The sequence below is a fragment of the Ranitomeya variabilis genome, chromosome 7 (genome assembly GCF_051348905.1).
Source record: "Ranitomeya variabilis isolate aRanVar5 chromosome 7, aRanVar5.hap1, whole genome shotgun sequence".
NCBI lineage: Eukaryota > Metazoa > Chordata > Amphibia > Anura > Dendrobatidae > Ranitomeya > Ranitomeya variabilis.
This window is the reverse complement of record NC_135238.1, coordinates 123764199-123785182: the sequence shown is the minus strand read 5'-3', so window position 1 is coordinate 123785182 and position 20984 is coordinate 123764199. Positions and strand designations below refer to the sequence as shown.

The 20984-nt window shown below is 43.8% G+C and overlaps 1 protein-coding gene across 3 annotated transcripts in view; it reads left to right on the top strand.

Moving 5' to 3' along the window:
- PIKFYVE (phosphoinositide kinase, FYVE-type zinc finger containing) overlaps positions 1-20984 on the top strand; it is a 450712-nt gene that overhangs the window by 88099 nt on the left and 341629 nt on the right. For all 3 annotated transcript variants that reach the window (XM_077275690.1, XM_077275691.1, XM_077275692.1), the window contains one exon: positions 10580-10737. In XM_077275690.1, coding sequence (XP_077131805.1) covers positions 10580-10737 — 158 coding nt within the window. The remainder of the gene's footprint in view (positions 1-10579; positions 10738-20984) is intronic.

The following is a 20984-nucleotide window of genomic DNA, read 5'->3' as shown; positions in this document are numbered from 1 at the left end:
AGAGTTGGTGTCTGAAACGAAACAGAAATGCCTCATCTCCTCCAATGAAATGGACTTCCTCCTGCCGAAATATCCGTTAATTGCGACATTTTATGCAAATCCCAAGATACATAAAGGGTATCCTCCTCTTAAAGGGAGGCCTATAGTGTCTGGCATTGATGCGTTATGTCAGAACAGCAGTGTGTACCTTGATCAAGTTCTGAGAAATTTTGTCACAGCCCTCCCGTCATATCTGAGGGACACCACGGATCTTCTGAACAAATTGGATGGCGTCATTGTTGAACCAGGGATTATCCTGGCATCAATTGATGTTGAATCATTATATTCGAGCATACCTCATGAACAAGGCCTAATGGCAGCTAGGTACTTTTTGAGTACGAGAGGTAGACATTTAACAGCACATAATGAGTTCATTTTGGATTTACTACAATTTGTCTTAAGATATAATTTTTTCCTCTATGGGGGGAGGTACTACCACCAGCTCAGGGGCACGGCTATGGGGAGTGTTATGATCCTAGTGGCAAGGATCACAAGTAGGACTAGCTAAGTAACTAAACCGACTACAAACTCTGGGGAAGTGGTAACTGAATTGACCGCAACCTGATCCTATCCGCAAACAACTATAGGCAGCCGTGGAACGTTACCTGAAAATCCTAGACGTCTCTTCACGGCCTGAGAAACTGACTATTCCTAGAGGGAACGAAAGTCCTTACTTGCCTCAGTGAAATGACCCCAAAGATATAGAATAGCCCCCCACAAATATTAACGGTGAGTTAAGGGGAAAGCACAAACGCAGATATGAAATTAGATTTAGCAAATGAGGCCTGCTAACACTAGAAAGCACACAATAGAAAGGGAACTGTGTGGTCAATTAAAAACCCTATTCAAAATATCCACGCAGAGATCGCTCGAGCCCCCGCACCAACTAACGGTGCGGGGGAAGCAACTCTGTACCCCAGAGCAAACCAGCAGAAGAAATCACATATTAGCAAGCTGGACTAAACTCATCATACACAGAAATCATATTGCAGACTGATGAGCAAAAAATAATTAAACAGAACTTAGCTTCTCCTGAAGAGACTGAAACCGAAGATAATCAGGAGTAATCAGAATAGCACTGAGTACATTGACAGCTGGCAACAAGTGGAAGTGAAACAGAGCTAAAATAGGAAACTCCCAAGTGAATGACGAGGCAGCTGATCAGACACAGACCCGCAGGATAACAAACAAAGCCACCAGGGGGAGCCCAAAACAAAAGTCACATAATACCACCTGTGACCACAAGAGGGAGCCCGAAAACAGAGTTCACAACAGGGGAGCCCTTGTGCCCCCACGTATGCCACTTTGCTCCTGGGCTGGTGGGAGGATACCGTGGTGTTCAGGGACGGGGATGTCATCTGGGGTCCCAATATTCAATTTTGGGGCCGCTATATAGATGACATCCTCGTCCTTTGGACGGGTAGTGTGGAAGAGTTTACCACGTTTGTTGGACAGCTTAATGTCAATGAGCTGGGCCTTAAATTTACGTACGAGATAGGTGGTAATAAAATTGCCTTCCTTGACGTGTCCTTCACCATGCAATTGGATGGCTCATTGAAAACATCTATATTTAGAAAACCCACGGCGACCAACAGCCTTTTGAGGTGGGAGAGCCACCACCCTGTTCCCCAAAAACAGGGTATCCCGAAGGGTCAGTTTCTTCGATTGAGGAACTGCTCAGGGACAGCAGATTTCTGTGACAAGGCACGTGATCTCACCAAGAGATTTAGAGATCGTGGCTATCCTGGGCCGGTGATAATAAGAGCATATCATAATGCACTTAGGACTGACAGGACATCCTTCTTGACAGCAAAAAAAAGTACAGGATTCAGAGACCCTTACCAGATTGATAGGGACTTTTGACGATCAAAACCCCAAAGTAATGCACATTCTCAGAAAACACTGGGATGTGTTGAGAACAGATGTTGACATTGTGAAATGGATTACACCTAGACCTTCGGTGACATTCAGAAGAGGTAAATCCATAAAGGACCAGCTCGTCAACAGTCACTTTGTCCTTCCTCAAAAAGAAGGCACGTGGCTGGAAAATAGAGCTATAGGTACCTTCAGGTGTGGGCATTGTAGGTATTGTCGTTATGTGACGCCATCCAATACATTCACTAGCACAGTTACTAAAAGAACGTATAAGAACAAACAGTTTGCAAATTGCAAAACGGTGGGTGTGATTTACTTATGTACATGCACCTGTCCATTAAATTATATTGGTAAAACTAAAAGACAGTTTAAAGTACGTATAGGAGAGCATCTTGGCGACATACGCAATAAGCCCTCTCTTCTAAGCACCAGTGTGCCTAAACCACATTTATCGTCCACAGGTTTGGCATTTCTGTAGTGATGAGAGCCTGCCTAATTTACAGGTGTGTCTCCAGAAGCATGAGCTGGGCACTACAACGTACTGGGCCCCACAATGACCGTTTGCAATTTTCACTCTACAACATCCACTGCTGCTTGTTTCTGGAAAACACCCATGGAGTCAAAACCATCACTACATCTGTACATAAATTCCTCAAGGGGTAAAATTTCCAAAATGTGGTCACTTGAGGGGGGGATTCTGCTTTTCTAGCACTTAGGGGCTCTTTATATGGAATCCGCAAACTATTCTAGGAAAATCTGCGCTCCAGGAGTCAAATAATGCTGTGTCCCTCCCGAGCTTCGCTGTGTGGCTAACTAGTACTGTACAGCCACATGTGGGGTATTGCCACGTTCAGTAGAAATTGTGGGACAAATTCTGATGCTATTTTTACTCACTTCTTGTGTAAATGTAAACTATGGGGCTAAAACTAAATTTTGGTGGTAAAAGTGTAATTATTTTTTCATCACTCAACAATGGTATAAGATTCTGTGACACACGTGTGGTGTCAGTATAATCACTGCACCCCTAGATGAATTCGTTGAGATGTGTAGTTTGTAAAATGGGGTCACTTATGGGGGGTTCTGCTGCGTTGGCACCTCAGGGGCTCTGCCAGTGTACAATGGCACCCTCAAACCTGTGCAGAAAAATCTGCACTGTAATATGGCGCTACTTGCCTTCTGAGCTTTGCACTGTGCCTCAAAAATAGAATTTGACCACATGTTAGGGTATCGGAGAAGTTGCACAACAAATTTTGGGGTCCATTTTCTCCTGTTACCCTTGTGAAAGTACAACATTTGGGGCTAAATAAAATTTTTGTGGGAGAAATGTGATTTTTTTATTTTTTTATTTTCACGGCTCTAAGTTATAAACTTCTGTGAAACACCTGATGGGGTTGGGGATAGGGCTCAAGGTGTTTAATACACATCTAGATGTTACCTGAGGGGTCTAGTTTCCAAAATGGTGTCACTTGTGGGGGGTTTCCACTGTTTTGGCACATCAGGGGCTCTCCAAAACAACATGGTGTCCGCTAATTAATTCAAAAAGAGAAATGGCGCTCCTTCTTTCCCGAAAGTTGGGTCTAAAGTAGAGATGGGCGAACTGTTGAGGAACGGACACCGAACACGGATTTGACCAGGAAGTCCGTGTTACTGTTTCGGTTCACCCCCCCAACACCAAGTGTTTCTCACGCTGTCCTGTGCATGACAGCATGGTAAACGCTGCTTCTGATCGGTGGCCAAATAATTACCATCAATCAGATAGCTGCACGCTGTCAGATGACCTCCGATCACTGGCGTCGGCTGATGGGACTACTGCTCACATCACCTACGCCTGCTGCTGCTAACAGCGAGAGTAGGTGGCTGCTGATGGGAGTATTCATCAGCCACCGCCTGCACTCTAACTAAATAATTTAAAAAAAAAAAACCAACAACAAAAAACAGCATGGGTTCGCCTGTATTTTTGATAACCAAACAGGCAAAACTGACAGTTGCGGGCTGCAACCTCAGCTGTCAGTGTTAGCAAGGCTGGTTAGCAAGAATAGAGGGGTCTCCACACTGTTTTTTAACCCCTTAACGACCATTGGTACTTCAGTTTTTGAATTTTTCGTTTTTCGTTCCCCTTTTTCCCAGAGCCATCATTGTTTTTTTTTTGGTGAATGTGGCCATGTGAGGGCTTATTTTTTGCGGAACATGTTATACTTTTGAACAACACCAATGGTTTTACCATGTCGTGTACTGGAAACTGGGGACAAAAATTCAAGTGTGGTGAAATTGCAAAACAAAGTTCAATTCCACAGGTTTTTTTTTTTTTTTATATATATACCATGTTCACTAAATGCTAACACTGACCTGCTATTATGATTCTGCAGGTCATTACGAGTTCACAGACACAAAATATGTCTAGATTCTTTGTTATGTAAGTGGTGAAAATAAATTCCAAAATTAGTTTTAAATAAAAAAAAAAAAAATCCTTTTTCTGAGATCTGTAGCGTCTTCCATTTTTCGTGACTTGGGGTGGGTGAGGGCTTATTTTTTGAGCTCTGAGCTGACTTTTTTATACCTTTTTGGTGTAGATACAATCTTTTGATCGCCCGTTATTGCATTTTGTAGCAGCAGCCAAAAAAACGTAATTCTGGCGTTTTCATTTTTTTTTTCATAACACCGTTTAGCGATCAGTTAATTATTTTTTTTGTTATATTGATCAGGCGATTCTGAACGCGGCAATACAAATATATACACAACCTTTATTTTTTCACGCGCCATACTCAGAGGTGCAAATAAGTATTTTTTGGAAGTGGACATCTTCGCCCACGCCCCCCCCGAAGAAGCAGGGTGGCAAAACGCATGCGTCGGGGCCGGAGGTTAAGGTCCTGACAGCGGCACAAGCACCGTGTACAGCGATATCCAGGTAATTGTCATCTTTTGTATTTAAAATTCTATCCACAAATCTTACTAACCACTTTTTTCAAGCTACTATGGTGGGCTGTTGAATTTATTGTCATATATATACTTTGATAAGAAATCGCACCTTATAATATTTATACAGCCTGATTATTATTGTCTGGAGATTGCAACTGAGGATTATCATATAAGGGATGCTGAGGGAGCTGTGTTCGCTTTTTCTTGGCAGCAAACCTATATTAAACTCATGAATTTATTATCTGTTCTGCTTTTCTTGAGCGATAGCTCCATCTAGTGGCTAATCTTTATAGTTGTGGCATGAATTGTTAATATGCACTTCATATTATTGATCAGTAAATGATCTTTTTGCACTAGGCACTTTATTTTGTGTAATATCTCATTGCTGATATTTATACTTACCTTTTTAAGCTATCTGCTATTGGCTGTCATCTGTTGTTATTAATAATTGCCATAGTTAAAGCTATCTGCCATATTCAGTATGTCAGCTGTGAACCTTTTTCAACCTCCATTTTTCCTGTATATGTATGTTCCTGAACATTTTAAATTGTTTTGTATAAACTAACAAATACGATCATAGTTTTAAAATATATTCTGTGTCCACTTCTAAAAATATTTTTTTGCACCTCATTAATTATGGTGCATGAAAAAAATAAGGTTGTGTAATTAAATAAAAAGAAGTGTTGGCCTCTGATTTATGGGCTTTCTGATTGATTGAGGACTTGTTTTTTGGTCCAATACCAAATATATGTATATTTGATTTTTTTTTTTAAATTTTGAATGAGGCAAAAAGGGGGATGATGTGAACTTTTCTATTTTCTATTTAATAGTTTTAAAAACATTTTTTTTGCTTTTTGGCATGCTTCAATAGTCTCCATAGTAGACTAGAATCTGCAATACTTCGATCACCTCTGCTACATACAGGTGATGATCAATCAGATCACCTGTGTGTAGCAGAAATGTTCACTTGCTATGAGCGCAGACAACGTGGCGGCGCTCATAGCATTCTGGCAGTGACAACAGTAGAGGTCTGCTGCAGACCTCTGTCATGCCGACTCATCGGTGACCTGCGATCATGTGACAGGGTTGCCGATGGGCGGGATTAGTGATTCACTTCGTGTAAGCACGAGTTAAATGCTGCTGTCAGTGATTGACAGCGAAACCTAGTTAATAGCCGCAGGTGGATCGTGATTCCACCCACAGCTGTCAAGGACACATTTCAGCTGTATAAATCAGCTGTTGTGTGCCCGGAAAGGAGCGGGCTCGGTGCCAGAGTCCGGTGTGGGTGTACTTTTACGCTCAATGTCAGAAAAGGGGTTAAATTATTTAAATAAAAAAAGAAAACTGCATGGGGTGCCCCTATTTTTGACAACCAGCCTTGCTAAAGCAGGCAACTGGAAGCTGGTATTCTCAGGCTGTTAAGCGGCCCTGGATATTGGTCCCACCACCACCTAGCCTAAAAATAGCAGTCCGCATCTGCCCAGAAAAAGCACATATTTTAGGTGCACCAATTCTGGCGCTTTGCCCAACTCTTCCCATTTGCCCTGTAACGGTGGCAAGTGGGGTTCATATTTGTGGGGTTGATGTAACCTTTGTATTGTCAGGTGACATCAACCCCACTGCTTAGTAATGAAGAGATTTCTAGAAGACTCCTATCCATTATTAATCCTATAGTGGTATGGTAAATAAACACACAACCAATATAAAGTCTTTTATTTGAAATAAAAACAAACACACTTTTCAATTTTTGTTTAATAATAACAAACACCGTTATACTCCCCTAACGCTCATTCCATTTAATCCCTCCTCTCCTATAATAAAACAATAATAAAAAACAACCATATCCCTCACCTGTCCGTTGTTCTGTCTCATGCCGTAATCCATGTCTGGAGATAAACCGTTTTCAACCTGGACGGTGCCAAGTTGTGACACTCTAGGTTGAGAACCACTGGGAGAATGAGCTCAGCGGTGACGTCATCGATGTTACCTGCCGGTCACTGAGGCTGCGTTGGCTGGATGGATGGAGGTATAGATGGCTGGAGGGATGGATGAATGGATGGCTGGAGGGATGGATGGTTTGATGGCTGGAGGGATGGATGGCTGGCTGGAGGGATGGATGGCTGGCTGGAGGGATGGATGGCTGGCTGGAGGGATGAAGGACGGATGGAGGAATGAGGGACGGATGGAGGGATGGCTGGAATCAATAGTCACACGCCGTAATCCGTCTGTGTGACGTTCTCTTCAGCATGAATGGTGACGACATGCGACCGTTCATGATGAGAAGTAAGGAAGAATGAGCGGCAGGGAGCGAGCTCCTAAACTATGGTGATCACCACTAGCACAATGAGAAAAAGTCTCAAGATGTAGCGGTAAGTTCACCGTGAGAAATTTCACTGAGGTCACCGCAGTTCATTGGCCCAGCTGGGAACGCAGCTTCAGTGCATCCTATGGTAACCTTGATGATGTCACCGCTGGTCACTGATGCTGCTCACATCAGTAGTTCTCAGTCTGGACGGTCGCATCTTGGCACTGTCCAGGTTGAAAACGGTTTACCCCCAGACATGGATTACGGCGTGGGACAGAACATTGGACAGGTGAGGGATATGGTTGTTTGTTATTTTATGTTTTTCACAGGAGACGAGGGCTTCAATGGAATGTATGTTAGGTAAGTATTACTGTGGTTGATATTTTTAAATAAAAATGGAAAAGTGTGTTTTTTTGTTGTTTTTTTTAAAATTTCAAATAAAGGACTTTTTTTTCTTGCTGTTTGTTTTATTTACCATACAACTATAGGATTAGTAATGGATAGGTGTAGATACCAATCCATTATTTACCCGTGGGCTTGATGTCACCAGCCTATGCAAAGGTGACATCAACTCAAATTTGAAATCCACTAACCATACCACCGGGCAAGTGAGAAGAGCAGGGCACAGCGCCAGAATTGGCACATCTTTTCTGAGCGACTGCGGGCTGCTAATTTTAGTTTTGGGGGAAAGGGGGGGGATATCCATGGCCCCTTACTAACCTGAGAATACCAGCCCCCAGCTGTCTGATTTAGCTTCTCTGGCTGTCAAACATGGGAGATTATTTAAGTAATTTAAAAAAACAGCTTGGGGACCCCTCTATTCTTGCTAACCAGTCTTGCTAACGCTGACAGCTAAGGGTTGCAGCCTGCAGCTGTCAGTTTTGCCTGGCTGTTTATCAAAAATACAGGGGAACCCGCGCAGGCTAATGAATACATTTTAATTATTAAATTATATGTTATAGCACAGGCGCCGGCTGATGGATACTCCCATCAGCTGCCACCTTCTCTCGCTGTTATTAGCGGCAGAAGGTGTTTGCTAATGGGAGCAGTAGTCCAGTGATTGGAGGTAAACTTTTTACGTCCGATCGCAGCTACGGGCTCATGCGGTCATTGGATAGTGTGGGAACCGTGGCTCTCTGATCAGCAGTAATGATTTTATCGCAGATCAGAAGCAGTGTTTGCCGCGCTGTCATACCCAAGAGTGTGGCAAACACTGGATGTTTGGGTCCCCCATACTGTTCTGGTACCTGAACCCGAACTTTTTTTTTTTTTTACTGTTAGATCAAACCTGCCGGACACGAACTTCAAATGGGATGTGGTCCCTAGAAAAAAAAATGGTTTTGTAAATTATGTTCTAAAAATGAAAAATTGCTGGTCAACTTTTAACCCTTAAAACAAAAAAAAGTTTAAAAATTGTGCTGACGTAAACCAGACATGTAGGAAATGGTATTTATTAACTATTTAGTGTGACATAACTCTCTGACTTAAGGGCATAAAAAATAAGTTTGAAAATATCAAAATTTTCGATTCCCCACACACACGCAAGTCATATTGAAGAAATGTTACCACTATGATGAGGTAAAATTTGTCACAAAAACAGTCTGAGTCACTGGGATCCGTTGAAGGGTTCCAGAGTAATTACCTCATAAAATGACAGTGGTCAGAATTGTAAAATTTGGCCTGGCCATGAAGGTGAAAACATGCTCAGGGATTAAGAAAACAGCTTAACCCCTTCATGACATGCGCCGTACTATTACTGCGCATGTCGTGTGTCCCCCTTTGATTTGGGCTCCGGCGGTGAACGCACATCAAAGTTGCGACATGTCAGCTGTTTTGTACAGCTGACATGTGCGAACAATAGCGGTGGGTGAAATCACGATTCATCCGCCGCTATTAACCTGTTAAATGCCGCTGTCAAACACTGACAGCGGCATTTAACTACCGCTTCCGGCCGCGCGGCTGGAAATGAGCGCATCGCCGACCCCTGTCACATGATCGGGGGTCGGCGATGTGTCAGGACAGTAACCATAGAGGTCCTTGAGTCCTCTATGGTTACTGATGCCAGCCTGCTGTGAGCGTCCCCCTGTGGTCGGCGCTCATAGCAAGCCTGCATTTCAGCTACATAGCAGCGATCTGATGATCACTGCTATGTAGCTGAGCTGATCCAGTGGTGCCAGCTTATAGCATGGCACAAGTTAAAGGGAACCTGTCACCTGAATTTGGCGGGACCAGTTTTGGGTCATATGGGCGGGGTTTTCGGGTGTTTGATTCACCCTTTCCTTACCCGCTGGCTGCATGCTGGCTGCAATATTGGATTGAAGTTCATTCCCTGTCCTCCGGAGTACACGCCAGCACAAGGCAATATTGTGTTGTGCAGGTGTGTACTACAGAGGACACAGCATGAACTTCAATCCAATATTGCGGCCAGCATGCAGCCAGCGGGTAAGGAAAGGGTGAATCAAACACCCGAAAACCCCGCCCATATGACCCAAAACTGGTCCCGCCAAATTCAGGTGACAGGTTCCCTTTAAAAAAAATGTTTTTAAAAATATGAAACCAAAAAAATATTAAAGTTTAAATCACCCCCCTTTCGCCCCATCCTAAATAAAACAAACAAAAAAATCAAACCTACACATATTTGGTATCGCCTCGTTCAGAATCGCCCGATCTATCAATAAAAAAAAAAAGCATTAACCTGATCGCTAAATAGCGTAGCGATAAAAAATTTGAAACGCCAGAATTGTTTTTTTGGTCGCCGCGACATTGCATTAAAATGCAATAACAGGCGATCAAAAGAACGTATCTGCACAAACGTGGTATCACTAAAAACGTCAGCTCGGCACGCAAAAAATAAGCCCTCACCCGACCCCAGATCACGAAAAATGGAGACGCTACGGGTATTGGAATATGGCGCATTTTTTTTTTTTTTTTAAGCAAAGTTTTGAATTTTTTTCACCACTTAAATAAAAAAAAAACCTAGACATGTTTGGTGTCTATGAACTCGTAATGACGTGGAAAAACATATCAGGTCAGTTTTAGCATTTAGTGAAGATAGAAAAAAAGGCAAACAAAAAACAAGTGTGGGATTGCACTTTTTTTGCAATTTCACCACACTTGGAATTTTTTTCCCGTTTTCTAGTACAAGACATGGTAAAACCAATGGTGTTGTTCAAAAGTACCACTCGTCTCGCAAAAAATAAGCCCTCACATGACCATACTGACAGAAAAATAAAAAAGTTATGCCTCTGGGAAGGAGGGGAGCGAAAAACGAGAACGCAAAAACGAAAAAGGGCCGCGTCCTGGAGTCTAAAAGCTGTCTAAAAGTCTCTTCTCCCCAACCAAAACACAAGGGTTGTTTTAGCTCATTAAGAATAGGATGTTATTGTGACTAAAAACCTAATGCATAATGTCCCAATTGTTCATACCTTTGTTTTATTGTGTAAGGATTCTGTGCAGCTGAAGGACCTGTGGAAGAAGATCTGTCACCACAGTAGTGGCATGGAATTTCAGGATCACCGGTACTGGCTGCGTACACACCCTAACTGCATTGTGGGCAAGGAGCTGGTCAACTGGCTGATTAGAAACGGACACGTCACCACTAGGTACAATTCTACGTGTTATACTACAGTCTTAAGCCGGAAAGGAGATCACATTTGAACTGAATTGTGCTATGGTCAGAACAATATTATAGAGATTATACACGGTCAGGCTGGTTTCACACTTGCGTTTTTGTAAGCTGCGTTTTAGCGCTAAAAAACGCAAAAAAACGCATGCGTTTTTTTTCCTATACGTAACATTAAAAACGCATGCGTTTTTTAGCATGCGTTTTGACGCGTTTTTGGCAATGCATGCGTTTTTTGACGCGTGCGTTCATTTGCAGAAATGCAACCTGTAGTAATTTCTAGCGGCGTCTTTTTGCGGCAAAAAAATGCATTGCTGTCTATGTAAACGCATGCGTTTTCAAGCACATGCGTTTGTTTGCGTTAAACACACAAAAAAACAAGAAAACCCTAACCCTAACCATAGGGATCCAAACCCTAACCCTAACCCTAAGGTTAGGATCCCTAGTAACCCTAGGGATCCTAACCCTAACCCTAGGGATCCTAACCCTAACCCTTAGGGTTAGGGTTAGGATCCTAACCCTTAGGGTTAGGGTTAGGGTTAGGATCCCTATGGTTAGGGTTAGGGGCAGGGTTAGGGTTAGGATCCCAAGGGTTATGGTTAAGGTTTGGGGTAGGGGTAGGGTTAGGATTTGGATCCCTATGGTTAGGGTTAGGGTTAGGATCCCAAGGGTTATGGGTAGGGGTAGGGTTAGGGTTAGGGTTTGGATCTTTAGGGTTAGGGGTAGAGTTAGGGTTAGGGTTAGGGTTAGGGTTTGGATCCCTTTATCACCTTGATGGTGGGGGGTGACTTATCAGTGGCCTGGTGACCAGGACATTCTAATAAAAAGCTACCCCTAACCCTAACCCTAGGGATCCTAACCCTAACCCTAGCTAATTCTATTAATAGTGTGTTTTCTAGTTGATTTTGATGATTGGCAGCTGTCACACACTTCTCAGCATGCGTTTCAAAAACGCAAACGCGGGAAAAAAACGCATGTAAACGCGGGAAAACGCTGTGTTTTGCCGCGTTTTTTTTTTTGCCGCAAAAACGCATGCGTCTAAAGAACGCACCGTTTGCATGCGTTTTCATGCGTTTTTTCACCACATGCGTTTTTTTTTAAAACGCTAGCAGATCAAAACGCAAGTGTGAAACCAGCCTCAGTGAGTCAGAAAAAAAAGCCACAAAAATGATATTTTAGGGTGTGCAAAGCTAAGACTAATAAGTGAAAAAGTATCTCTGCAATATGTTTACACATTTACATCTGTTGGGACAAAGGCGCTAATTTAATAGAACCATGTTATTAAAAAGTTATGTGGCACAGTGGTCAGTAGACAAGTAGCGAACCGTCGTGTGTGCTTTGTGGGTCGTATACTTCATCTGTTTGACATAGTTATGTGGATTGTAGGGATTCACGCTCAGGTAGGCATTAGAGTTCACACAGACAAAAGATGCTTGTGTCAAAACAATGTGACATTTATTTACACTGGTTTCAAAGCACCGAAAAACAAAACCATAAACGAAAAACCCCAAGCCTTGTCAGGGTGCTAACTACATAAATTAGCCCCTGGCATACTTGTATGTGGCCGAGCTAGTCCCAGTCCGGTCAAACTAATCAGATATTGTCCATAGCATTCAGTGATACTTACAGTTTAGTGCACACGGCCTGTGCAGGGTCTTCTCTGAGAGATTCTGGTTTGTCTTTCTCTCTGCAGCTCCAATACAATCCACTCTGCTCCGCTTCCCCAGCTGACTGCATATAACCAGGCTAGGTGTTCACCTTAGGAAAACACAGCCAGTTGCACCACAACCTCCGGTGCTAGGATTTAACCCTAGCCTATTTGGCTTTGCTACAGTCTAAAATATACATAAATGTTTGCCATGTGTAAATATGCTGTAAACTAAGGATGCTCTGAAAATGATACATGTTAGTGGTTTGGTTTTTATCAGTTAACAAAATGCAAATTAAGTGAACAAAAGAGCATCAGTATTTGACCACCCTTTGTCTTCAAAAGAGCATCAAAGCATCATTTTCCTAGGTACACTTAAGCTCAATTTTTTAACAAACCTAGGCAGGGAGGTTCTTCCAAACATCTTAAAGAGCTAACCACAGATCTTCTGTAGCTGTAGGCTTGTGCATATAAATCCCCCTTGCTTGGTTGCTTCATTTGGGGACACAAACCATGGGGTAGTCTGCTGCCATATGGAGGCAGACAATATTATTACATTAAAATTGGCTCCTCCCCAACAGACTATATTCTGCCTATCATCCATCTTCCTCACTCCTCCCAAACAGACTATATTCTGCCTGCTATCATCCGTCTTCTTCACTCCTCCCAAACAGACTATATTCTGCCTGCTATCATCCGTCTTCCTTGCTCCTCCCCATAGACTATATTCTGCCTGCTATCATCCGTCTTCCTCGCTCCTCCCCAACAGACTATATTCTGCCTGCTATCCCCCGTCTTCCTCACTCCTCCCCAACAGACTATATTCTGCCTGCTATCATCCGTCTTCCTCACTCCTCCCCAACAGACTATATTCTGCCTATCATCCGTCTTCCTCGCTCCTCCCCAACAGACTATATTCTGCCTGCTATCATCCGTCTTCCTCGCTCCTCCCCAACAGACTATATTCTGCCTGCTATCATCCGTCTTCCTCGCTCCTCCCCAACAGACTATATTCTGCCTGCTATCATCCGTCTTCCTCACTCCTCCCCAACAGACTATATTCTGCCTGCTATCATCCGTCTTCCTCACTCCTCCCCAACAGACTATATTCTGCCTATCATCCGTCTTCCTCGCTCCTCCCCAACAGACTATATTCTGCCTGCTATCATCCGTCTTCCTCGCTCCTCCCCAACAGACTATATTCTGCCTGCTATCATCCGTCTTCCTCGCTCCTCCCCAACAGACTATATTCTGCCTGCTATCATCCGTCTTCCTCGCTCCTCCCCAACAGACTATATTCTGCCTATCATCCGTCTTCCTCGCTCCTCCCCAACAGACTATATTCTGCCTGCTATCATCCGTCTTCCTCGCTCCTCCCCAACAGACTATATTCCGCCTGCTATCATCCGTCTTCCTCACTCCTCCCCAACAGACTATATTCTGCCTATCATCCGTCTTCCTCACTCCTCCCCAACAGACTATATTCTGCCTATCATCCGTCTTCCTCGCTCCTCCCCAACAGACTATATTCTGCCTGCTATCATCCGTCTTCCTCGCTCCTCCCCAACAGACTATATTCTGCCTGCTATCATCCGTCTTCCTCACTCCTCCCCAACAGACTATATTCTGCCTATCATCCGTCTTCCTCACTCCTCCCCAACAGACTATATTCTGCCTATCATCCGTCTTCCTCGCTCCTCCCCAACAGACTATATTCTGCCTGCTATCATCCGTCTTCCTCACTCCTCCCCAACAGACTATATTCTGCCTGCTAACATCTGTCTTCCTCACTCCTCCCCAACAGACTATATTCTGCCTATCATCCGTCTTCCTCACTCCTCCCCAACAGACTATATTCTGCCTATCATCCGTCTTCCTCACTCCTCCCCAACAGACTATATTCTGCCTGCTATCATCCGTCTTCCTCGCTCCTCCCCAACAGACTATATTCTGCCTATCATCCGTCTTCCTCACTCCTCCCCAACAGACTATATTCTGCCTATCATCCATCTTCCTCGCTCCTCCCCAACAGACTATATTCTGCCTGCTAACATCCGTCTTCCTCACTCCTCCCCAACAGACTATATTCTGCCTATCATCCGTCTTCCTCACTCCTCCCCAACAGACTATATTCTGCCTATCATCCGTCTTCCTCACTCCTCCCCAACAGACTATATTCTGCCTGCTATCATCCGTCTTCCTCGCTCCTCCCCAACAGACTATATTCTGCCTATCATCCGTCTTCCTCACTCCTCCCCAACAGACTATATTCTGCCTATCATCCATCTTCCTCGCTCCTCCCCAACAGACTATATTCTGCCTGCTGTCATCCCTCTTCCTCATATTTTTTTTCTAGTGTCAGTTGGAGGCAGGTCTGCCTCAGACCTATTTTAGTTGATATTTGGGTGTTACTGTCTCTTGTTTGTCTTTCACATGGAATCTCTTTCAGGGTAACAGAGTGTAATTGTGCTCTCTGGTTCACCCACTTAGTGACTGAGAGTACAGCCTGTTCATCCAGCACTTCTTCATTGGCAACAAATGCTTCTAGGGCTGTCAGTCAGGATCTAATCAGACTATGCCACAGCTCTCAGCAGTTCATATTCTGGAGTAGATAATTGGGCGTCACACTTTTTTAAAATTCATCAGCAGATAGATTCAGGAGAATGGGCTCTTTACCCGGAGATGTTCAGTCACATTTGTCAACGGTAGGGCACATCAGATGTCAATGTAATGGCATCCAAGCGAATCCACAAGATGCCGAGGTTTGTCGCAAGATACCGGGAACTGCGGATCCCCAGGCAGTTATTGTCGACTCACAAACAATCCCTTGGTCCCATCTCTCACTGCTGTATCTTTTTCTTCCTCTACCTCTTCTATCTAGAATTCTCAAGAACATCAAAGTAAGAGGGTTTCCGGTCATTCTGGTGGCACCAGCCTTGCCTCGGGGTTCCTGGTATATGGCCATCATCATTCTACTGGGCAATGTTCTATTGACTCCGTCCAGATCTTTTTTTCTAATTGTCCGTTCTTCCATCAGAATTTACAGCCACTCAGTTTTTCAAATTATGATCTTAAAGGTGCATCTACCATTGCACTTGGAAAGCATACTTTTTTGGTGTGAAACTACTAATAATTTTACAATATTTTTGCGGTATCCGCAGCAGTCTGTGTTGGTGCTTAAGTTCTTTACAGGTCAGGTTTCTGCCCTGGCTATCTTGTTTCGGAGGGATGAGAACTGCTTTTCTGGAAGGGGGGGGGTGCATGCTTAGGATTCCTTATCTGCAGCCCATCAATTCCTGGGATCTTTACCTGGTTTTAGAAGCTATTCAGTTTTCGCTGATTGAGCCCATAAGAGAGATCCCTGTGCCTCTTCTTTTCTATAAAGTAGCCTTCCTTAATCCATCACTTCCATCAGATGGGTTTCAGAGGTAACTGTTTTTCCTGCCACACTCCTTACCTTGTTCTGCATCAGGGTAAGATTGAATTGAGACCAGTTTTGCCGTTCCTCTCTAAGGTAGTTTCAGCATTTCACCTTAAGGAGGACATTGTCTTACCTTCATTTTGCCTTTAGCCAGACAGACCTTAAAAGGGTTCAGGCTGCTTCTAAACTGACTATCGCTCGCTGAATCCGAATAGCCATTATCTATATAAATAATCGCCAGTTGGGACTTCCGGCCGCTGTCCCCGAATCCCATAAGGCTCCGCGGCAGTGTCACTTGCGCCTTCCCAAGTGACATCCACGTCTCCACTATTCCCACGCAGGCGCAGTAACAACCACAACTGCGTGCTCTACCCACGCATGCGCAGTAACAACGCGTCTGTTACCTGTTAATGCGCCTGCGTGGGGAATAGCGGTGACGTCTATGTTTTGAAGTTAATTTCACCGTACTCCCAATACGATAGCATTGGGCCTATTTCTAGTTTAGGTTTATAAAACAAAGAACAGAGCCCCCCTTTTAGGATTAGGTGGTGGGCGGTAGCAACTCCCTGGACGGTTCGTCATCAGACATCGGCCCTTCATCTCTGTAAGACAGCTACTTGGGCATCGGTGTAGAAAAAAATAAAATAATAATAATTAAAAAAAAAAAAATAAAAAAAAAAAAATATATATATATATATATATATATATATATATATATATATATATATATATATATATATTTATTTTCGTGCAGAGCAAAAGTGTGGACACCCCTTCTCATTTAAAGATTTTTCTGTATTTTCATGCCTATGAAAATTGTACATTCACACTGAAGGCATCAAGACTATGAATTAACACATGTGGAATTAATATACGTAACAAAAAAAGTGTGAAACAACTGAAAATGTCTTATATTCTAGGTTCTTCAAAGTAGCCATCTTTTGCTTTGATGACTGTTTTGCACACTCTTGGCATTCTTTTGATGAGCTTCAAGAGGAAGTCACCGGGAATGGTCTTCCAACAATCTTGAAGGAGTTCCCAGAGATGCTTAGCACTTGTTGGCGCTTTTGCCTTCACTCTGCGGTCCAGCTCACCCCAAACCATCTCGATTGGGTTCAGGTCTGGTGACTGTGGAGGCCAGGTCATCTGGCGTAGCACCCCATCACTCTCCTTCTTAGTCAAATAGCCCTTACACAGCCTGGAGGTGTGTTTGGGGTCATTGTCCTGTTGAAAAATAAATGAAGGTCCAACTAAACGCAAACCAGATGGAGTAGCATGCCGCTGCAAGATGCTGTGGTAGCCATGCTGGTTCTGTATGCCTTCAATTTTGAATAAATCCCCAACAGTGTCACCAGCAAAGCACCCCCACACCATCACAACTCCTCCTCCATGCTTCATGGTGGGAACCAGGCATGTAGAGTCCATCCGTTCACCTTTTCTGCGTAGCACAAAGACACAGTGGTTGGAACCAAAGATCTCAAATTAGGACTCATCCGACCAAAGCACAGATTTCCACTGGTCTAATGTCCATTCCTTGTGTTCTTTAGCTCAAACAAGTCTCTTATGCTTGTTGCCTGTCCTTAGCAGTGGTTTCCTAGCAGCTATTTTACCATGAAGGCCTGCTGCACAAAGTCTCCTCTTAACAGTTGTTGTAGAGATATGTCTGCTGCTAGAACACTGTGTGGCATTGACCTGGTCTCTAATCTGAGCTGCTGTTAACCTGCGATTTCTGAGGCTGGTGACTTGGATAAACTTATCCTCAGAAGCAGAGGTGACTCGTGGTCTTCCTTTCCTGGGGCAGTCCTCATGTGAGCCAGTTTCTTTGTTACCAAAATCACAAAAACAGCTGGCGCACTCTGTGCTGTGATACTACTCAAAGCTCAATGGGGGTGCGAACCCAAGCGGCTGAAGCAACATCAGAACAAACCAGAACAAGAGGCCGCTGAGAAACATTCGCACACCACCAGAAGTACTTATCAAAAGGAATGACTTTATTGGAAGTAAAATTAAAAACAGTTAAAACCTAATACAAACATCACCTGCCCCCCCCACACCTGGACCAGGACAACACTGTGTGTGCTGCATACATGGCACAGAAAATGTGACAAATGTTCCACAAAATCCTATATATAAATAACTGTTAGGACACACTGCAAGGGAACGGAATATAATGCTTGACATAGGCACAGCCACAAATAAATAACATCAAACTCAAATGAGGATAGATGAATAATCCCCCATAGTACTGTCTGATGCACAAAAAATATATATATATATCCAAAGATTGGCGTACCATCACATGTTAAAGTGTAAGAAAAGAAGCACAGCCCATGTCACCTCCTAATGAAGGTGGATGATAAAAGACTCCAAGGAGGAGAGGTTCCCCAGATGCAGCAGTGTGAGTCCCAGTCACCCTGTACTACCTGGGAATAGGGAGGGCGACGCCGCAGCCAGAGGTGTGCCAAGCCCGGGGGGGGGGGGGGGGGAGATGAACCCAACGCGTGTCGCGGTCACACAGACCACTTCGTCAGGGGAAGTGCTCACCTCCAATAGTGTCTTCTTTATATAGGACATGCAGTCGTCCCCAGACGCCGGCGTGTGCGCCGTGATGCACCGGAAGCCGGAAACCGGAAGTAAGGATCACAGACACGGAACAATCTGCGGCTGCGCAGAAGGAGAGTGTAAAGGATGGGCAGACGTCTCTGCCCATATTGATCTAATGCGCACGCGCCGGTAAGATAGCCAGCGGTCCGCATAAGAATCAGGAAATAAGAACCCTAAGACCTTGTAGAAGGTCAAGGAGTAAAACACTGGTTTGGCACCTAGAGCAATGACCGGGACATATAGTAACAGTAGGAAATAACCCTGCTGAGCCCTACTATTGAACCTAAATGATGTCTATATATTGGGATAAACGTGCCCCACAAGGAATCAAGATCAAAATGAAAAAACAAAATGAAAACACAAAAAATCAATACATAAGTCATATACCGTACGCTATGAACATAGTAACATAACCTAAGGCTATTTGTCCCATATGGGGACTATCAGCTAAGCAATGTCACTCTCATTTAATCAATAGGTGTCAAACTGAGCTGTATAGATATGACACATGTTCTTCATGTTTCAACAGCTGAGAGTCTGGACCCACAAGATCCAGAACACTTGGTGATAACGAAGCAGCTACTCCTGTAAAAAAAAAAAAAAAAAAAAAGTTTCTTTGTAGCGCTTGATGGTTTTTGCAACTGCACTTGGGGAAACTTTCAAAGTTTTCCCAATTTTTTGGACTGACTGACCTTGATTTCTTAAAGTAATGATGGCCACTCGTTTTTCTTTACTTAGCTGCTTTTTTCTTGCCATAATACAAATTCTAACAGTCTATTCAGTAGGACTATCAGCTGTGTATCCACCAGACTAATGCACAACAGAACTGATGGACCCAACCCCATTTATAAGGCAAGAAATCCCACTTATTAAACCTGACAGGGCACACCTGAGAAGTGAAAACCATTCCCCGTTACTTCCTCTTGAAGCTCATCAAGAGAATGCCAAGAGTGTGCAAAGCAGTCATCAAAGCAAAAGGTGGCTACTTTGAAGAACCTAGGATATTAGGCTAGTTTCACATTTGCGTTTGTAGGAGCTGCGGAGGGCTGCGGACTTCCTCCGTGAAGCCCCGCCCTCGGCTGCACCTCCGCCTACTTCTGTATGCGGCTTGCGTACCTATCTTTCACATTAGGTACGCAGGTTGTGCGGCTGTATGCGGATGTTTCCGCATGTGTCGTTTTGACGATGCGGAAACAAAAATTGCTACAAGCTGCGTTCTACGCTGGTCGCCGCATCGTCAAAACGACGCATGCGGAAGCATCCGCATACAGCGGCACGACCTGCGTACCTAATGTTAAAGATAAGTACGTCGGCCGCATGCAGAAGTAGGCGGAGCTAGCGGCGGAGGTGCGGCCGAGGGCGGGGCTTCACGGAGGAAGTCCGCAGCCCTCCGCAGCTCCTACAAATTCGAAACCGGCCCAAGACATATTTTCAGTTGTTTCACACTTTTTTAGTCATGAAAATACAGAAAAATCTTTAAATGAGAAGGTACGTCCACACTTTTGCTCTGTACTGTGTATGTATGTGTGTGAATATATATATATATATATATATATATATATATATATATATATATATATATATATACACACACACATATACATACAGTGGGTGCGGAAAGTGTTCTTAACCCTTTAAATTTTTCACTCTTTGTTTCATTGCAGCCATTTGGTAAATTCAAAAAAGTTCATTTTTTTCTCATTAATGTACACTCTGCACCCCATCTTGACTGAAAAAAAACAGGAATGTAGAAATTTTAGCAAATTTATTAAGGAAGAAAAACTGAAATATCACATGGTCATAAGTATTCAAACCCTTTGCTCAGACACTCTTTAAGTCACTGTCATCCTAGACCTAGCCATCCAGCCAAACTGAGCAATTGTGGGACAAGAGCCTTGGTGAGAGAGGTAAAGAAGAACCCCAAGATCACTGTGTCTGAGCTCCAAAGATGCAGTAGGGAGATGGGAGAAAGTTCCACAAAGCCAACTAACACTGCAGCCCTCCACCAGTTGGACCTTTATGGCAGAGTGGCCCGACAGAAGCCTCTCCTCAGTGCAAGACATATGAAAGCTCGCAGAGTTTGCTAAAAAAACACATGAAGGACTCCCAGACTATGAGAAATAAGATTCTCTGGTCAGATGAGATGAAGATAGACCTTTTTGGTGATAATTCTAAGCGGTATGTGTGGAGAAAAACAGGCACTGCTCATCACCTGCCCAATACAATCCCAACAGTGAAGCATGGTGATGGCAGCATCATGCTTTGGGGGTATGTTTCAGCTGCAGGGACAAGACGACTGGTTGCCATTGAAGGAAACATGAATGCAGCTAAGTACAGAGATATCCTAGATGAAAACCTCTTCCAGAGTGCTCTGGACCTCAGACTTGACCAAAGGTTCACCTTCCAACAAGACAAAGACACTAAACACACAGCTAAAATAACAAAGGAGTGGCTTCAGAACAACTGTGACCATTCTTGACTGGCCCAGCCAGAGCCCTGACCTACACCCAATTGAGCATCTCTGGAGAGACCTGAAAGTGGCTGTCCACCAACG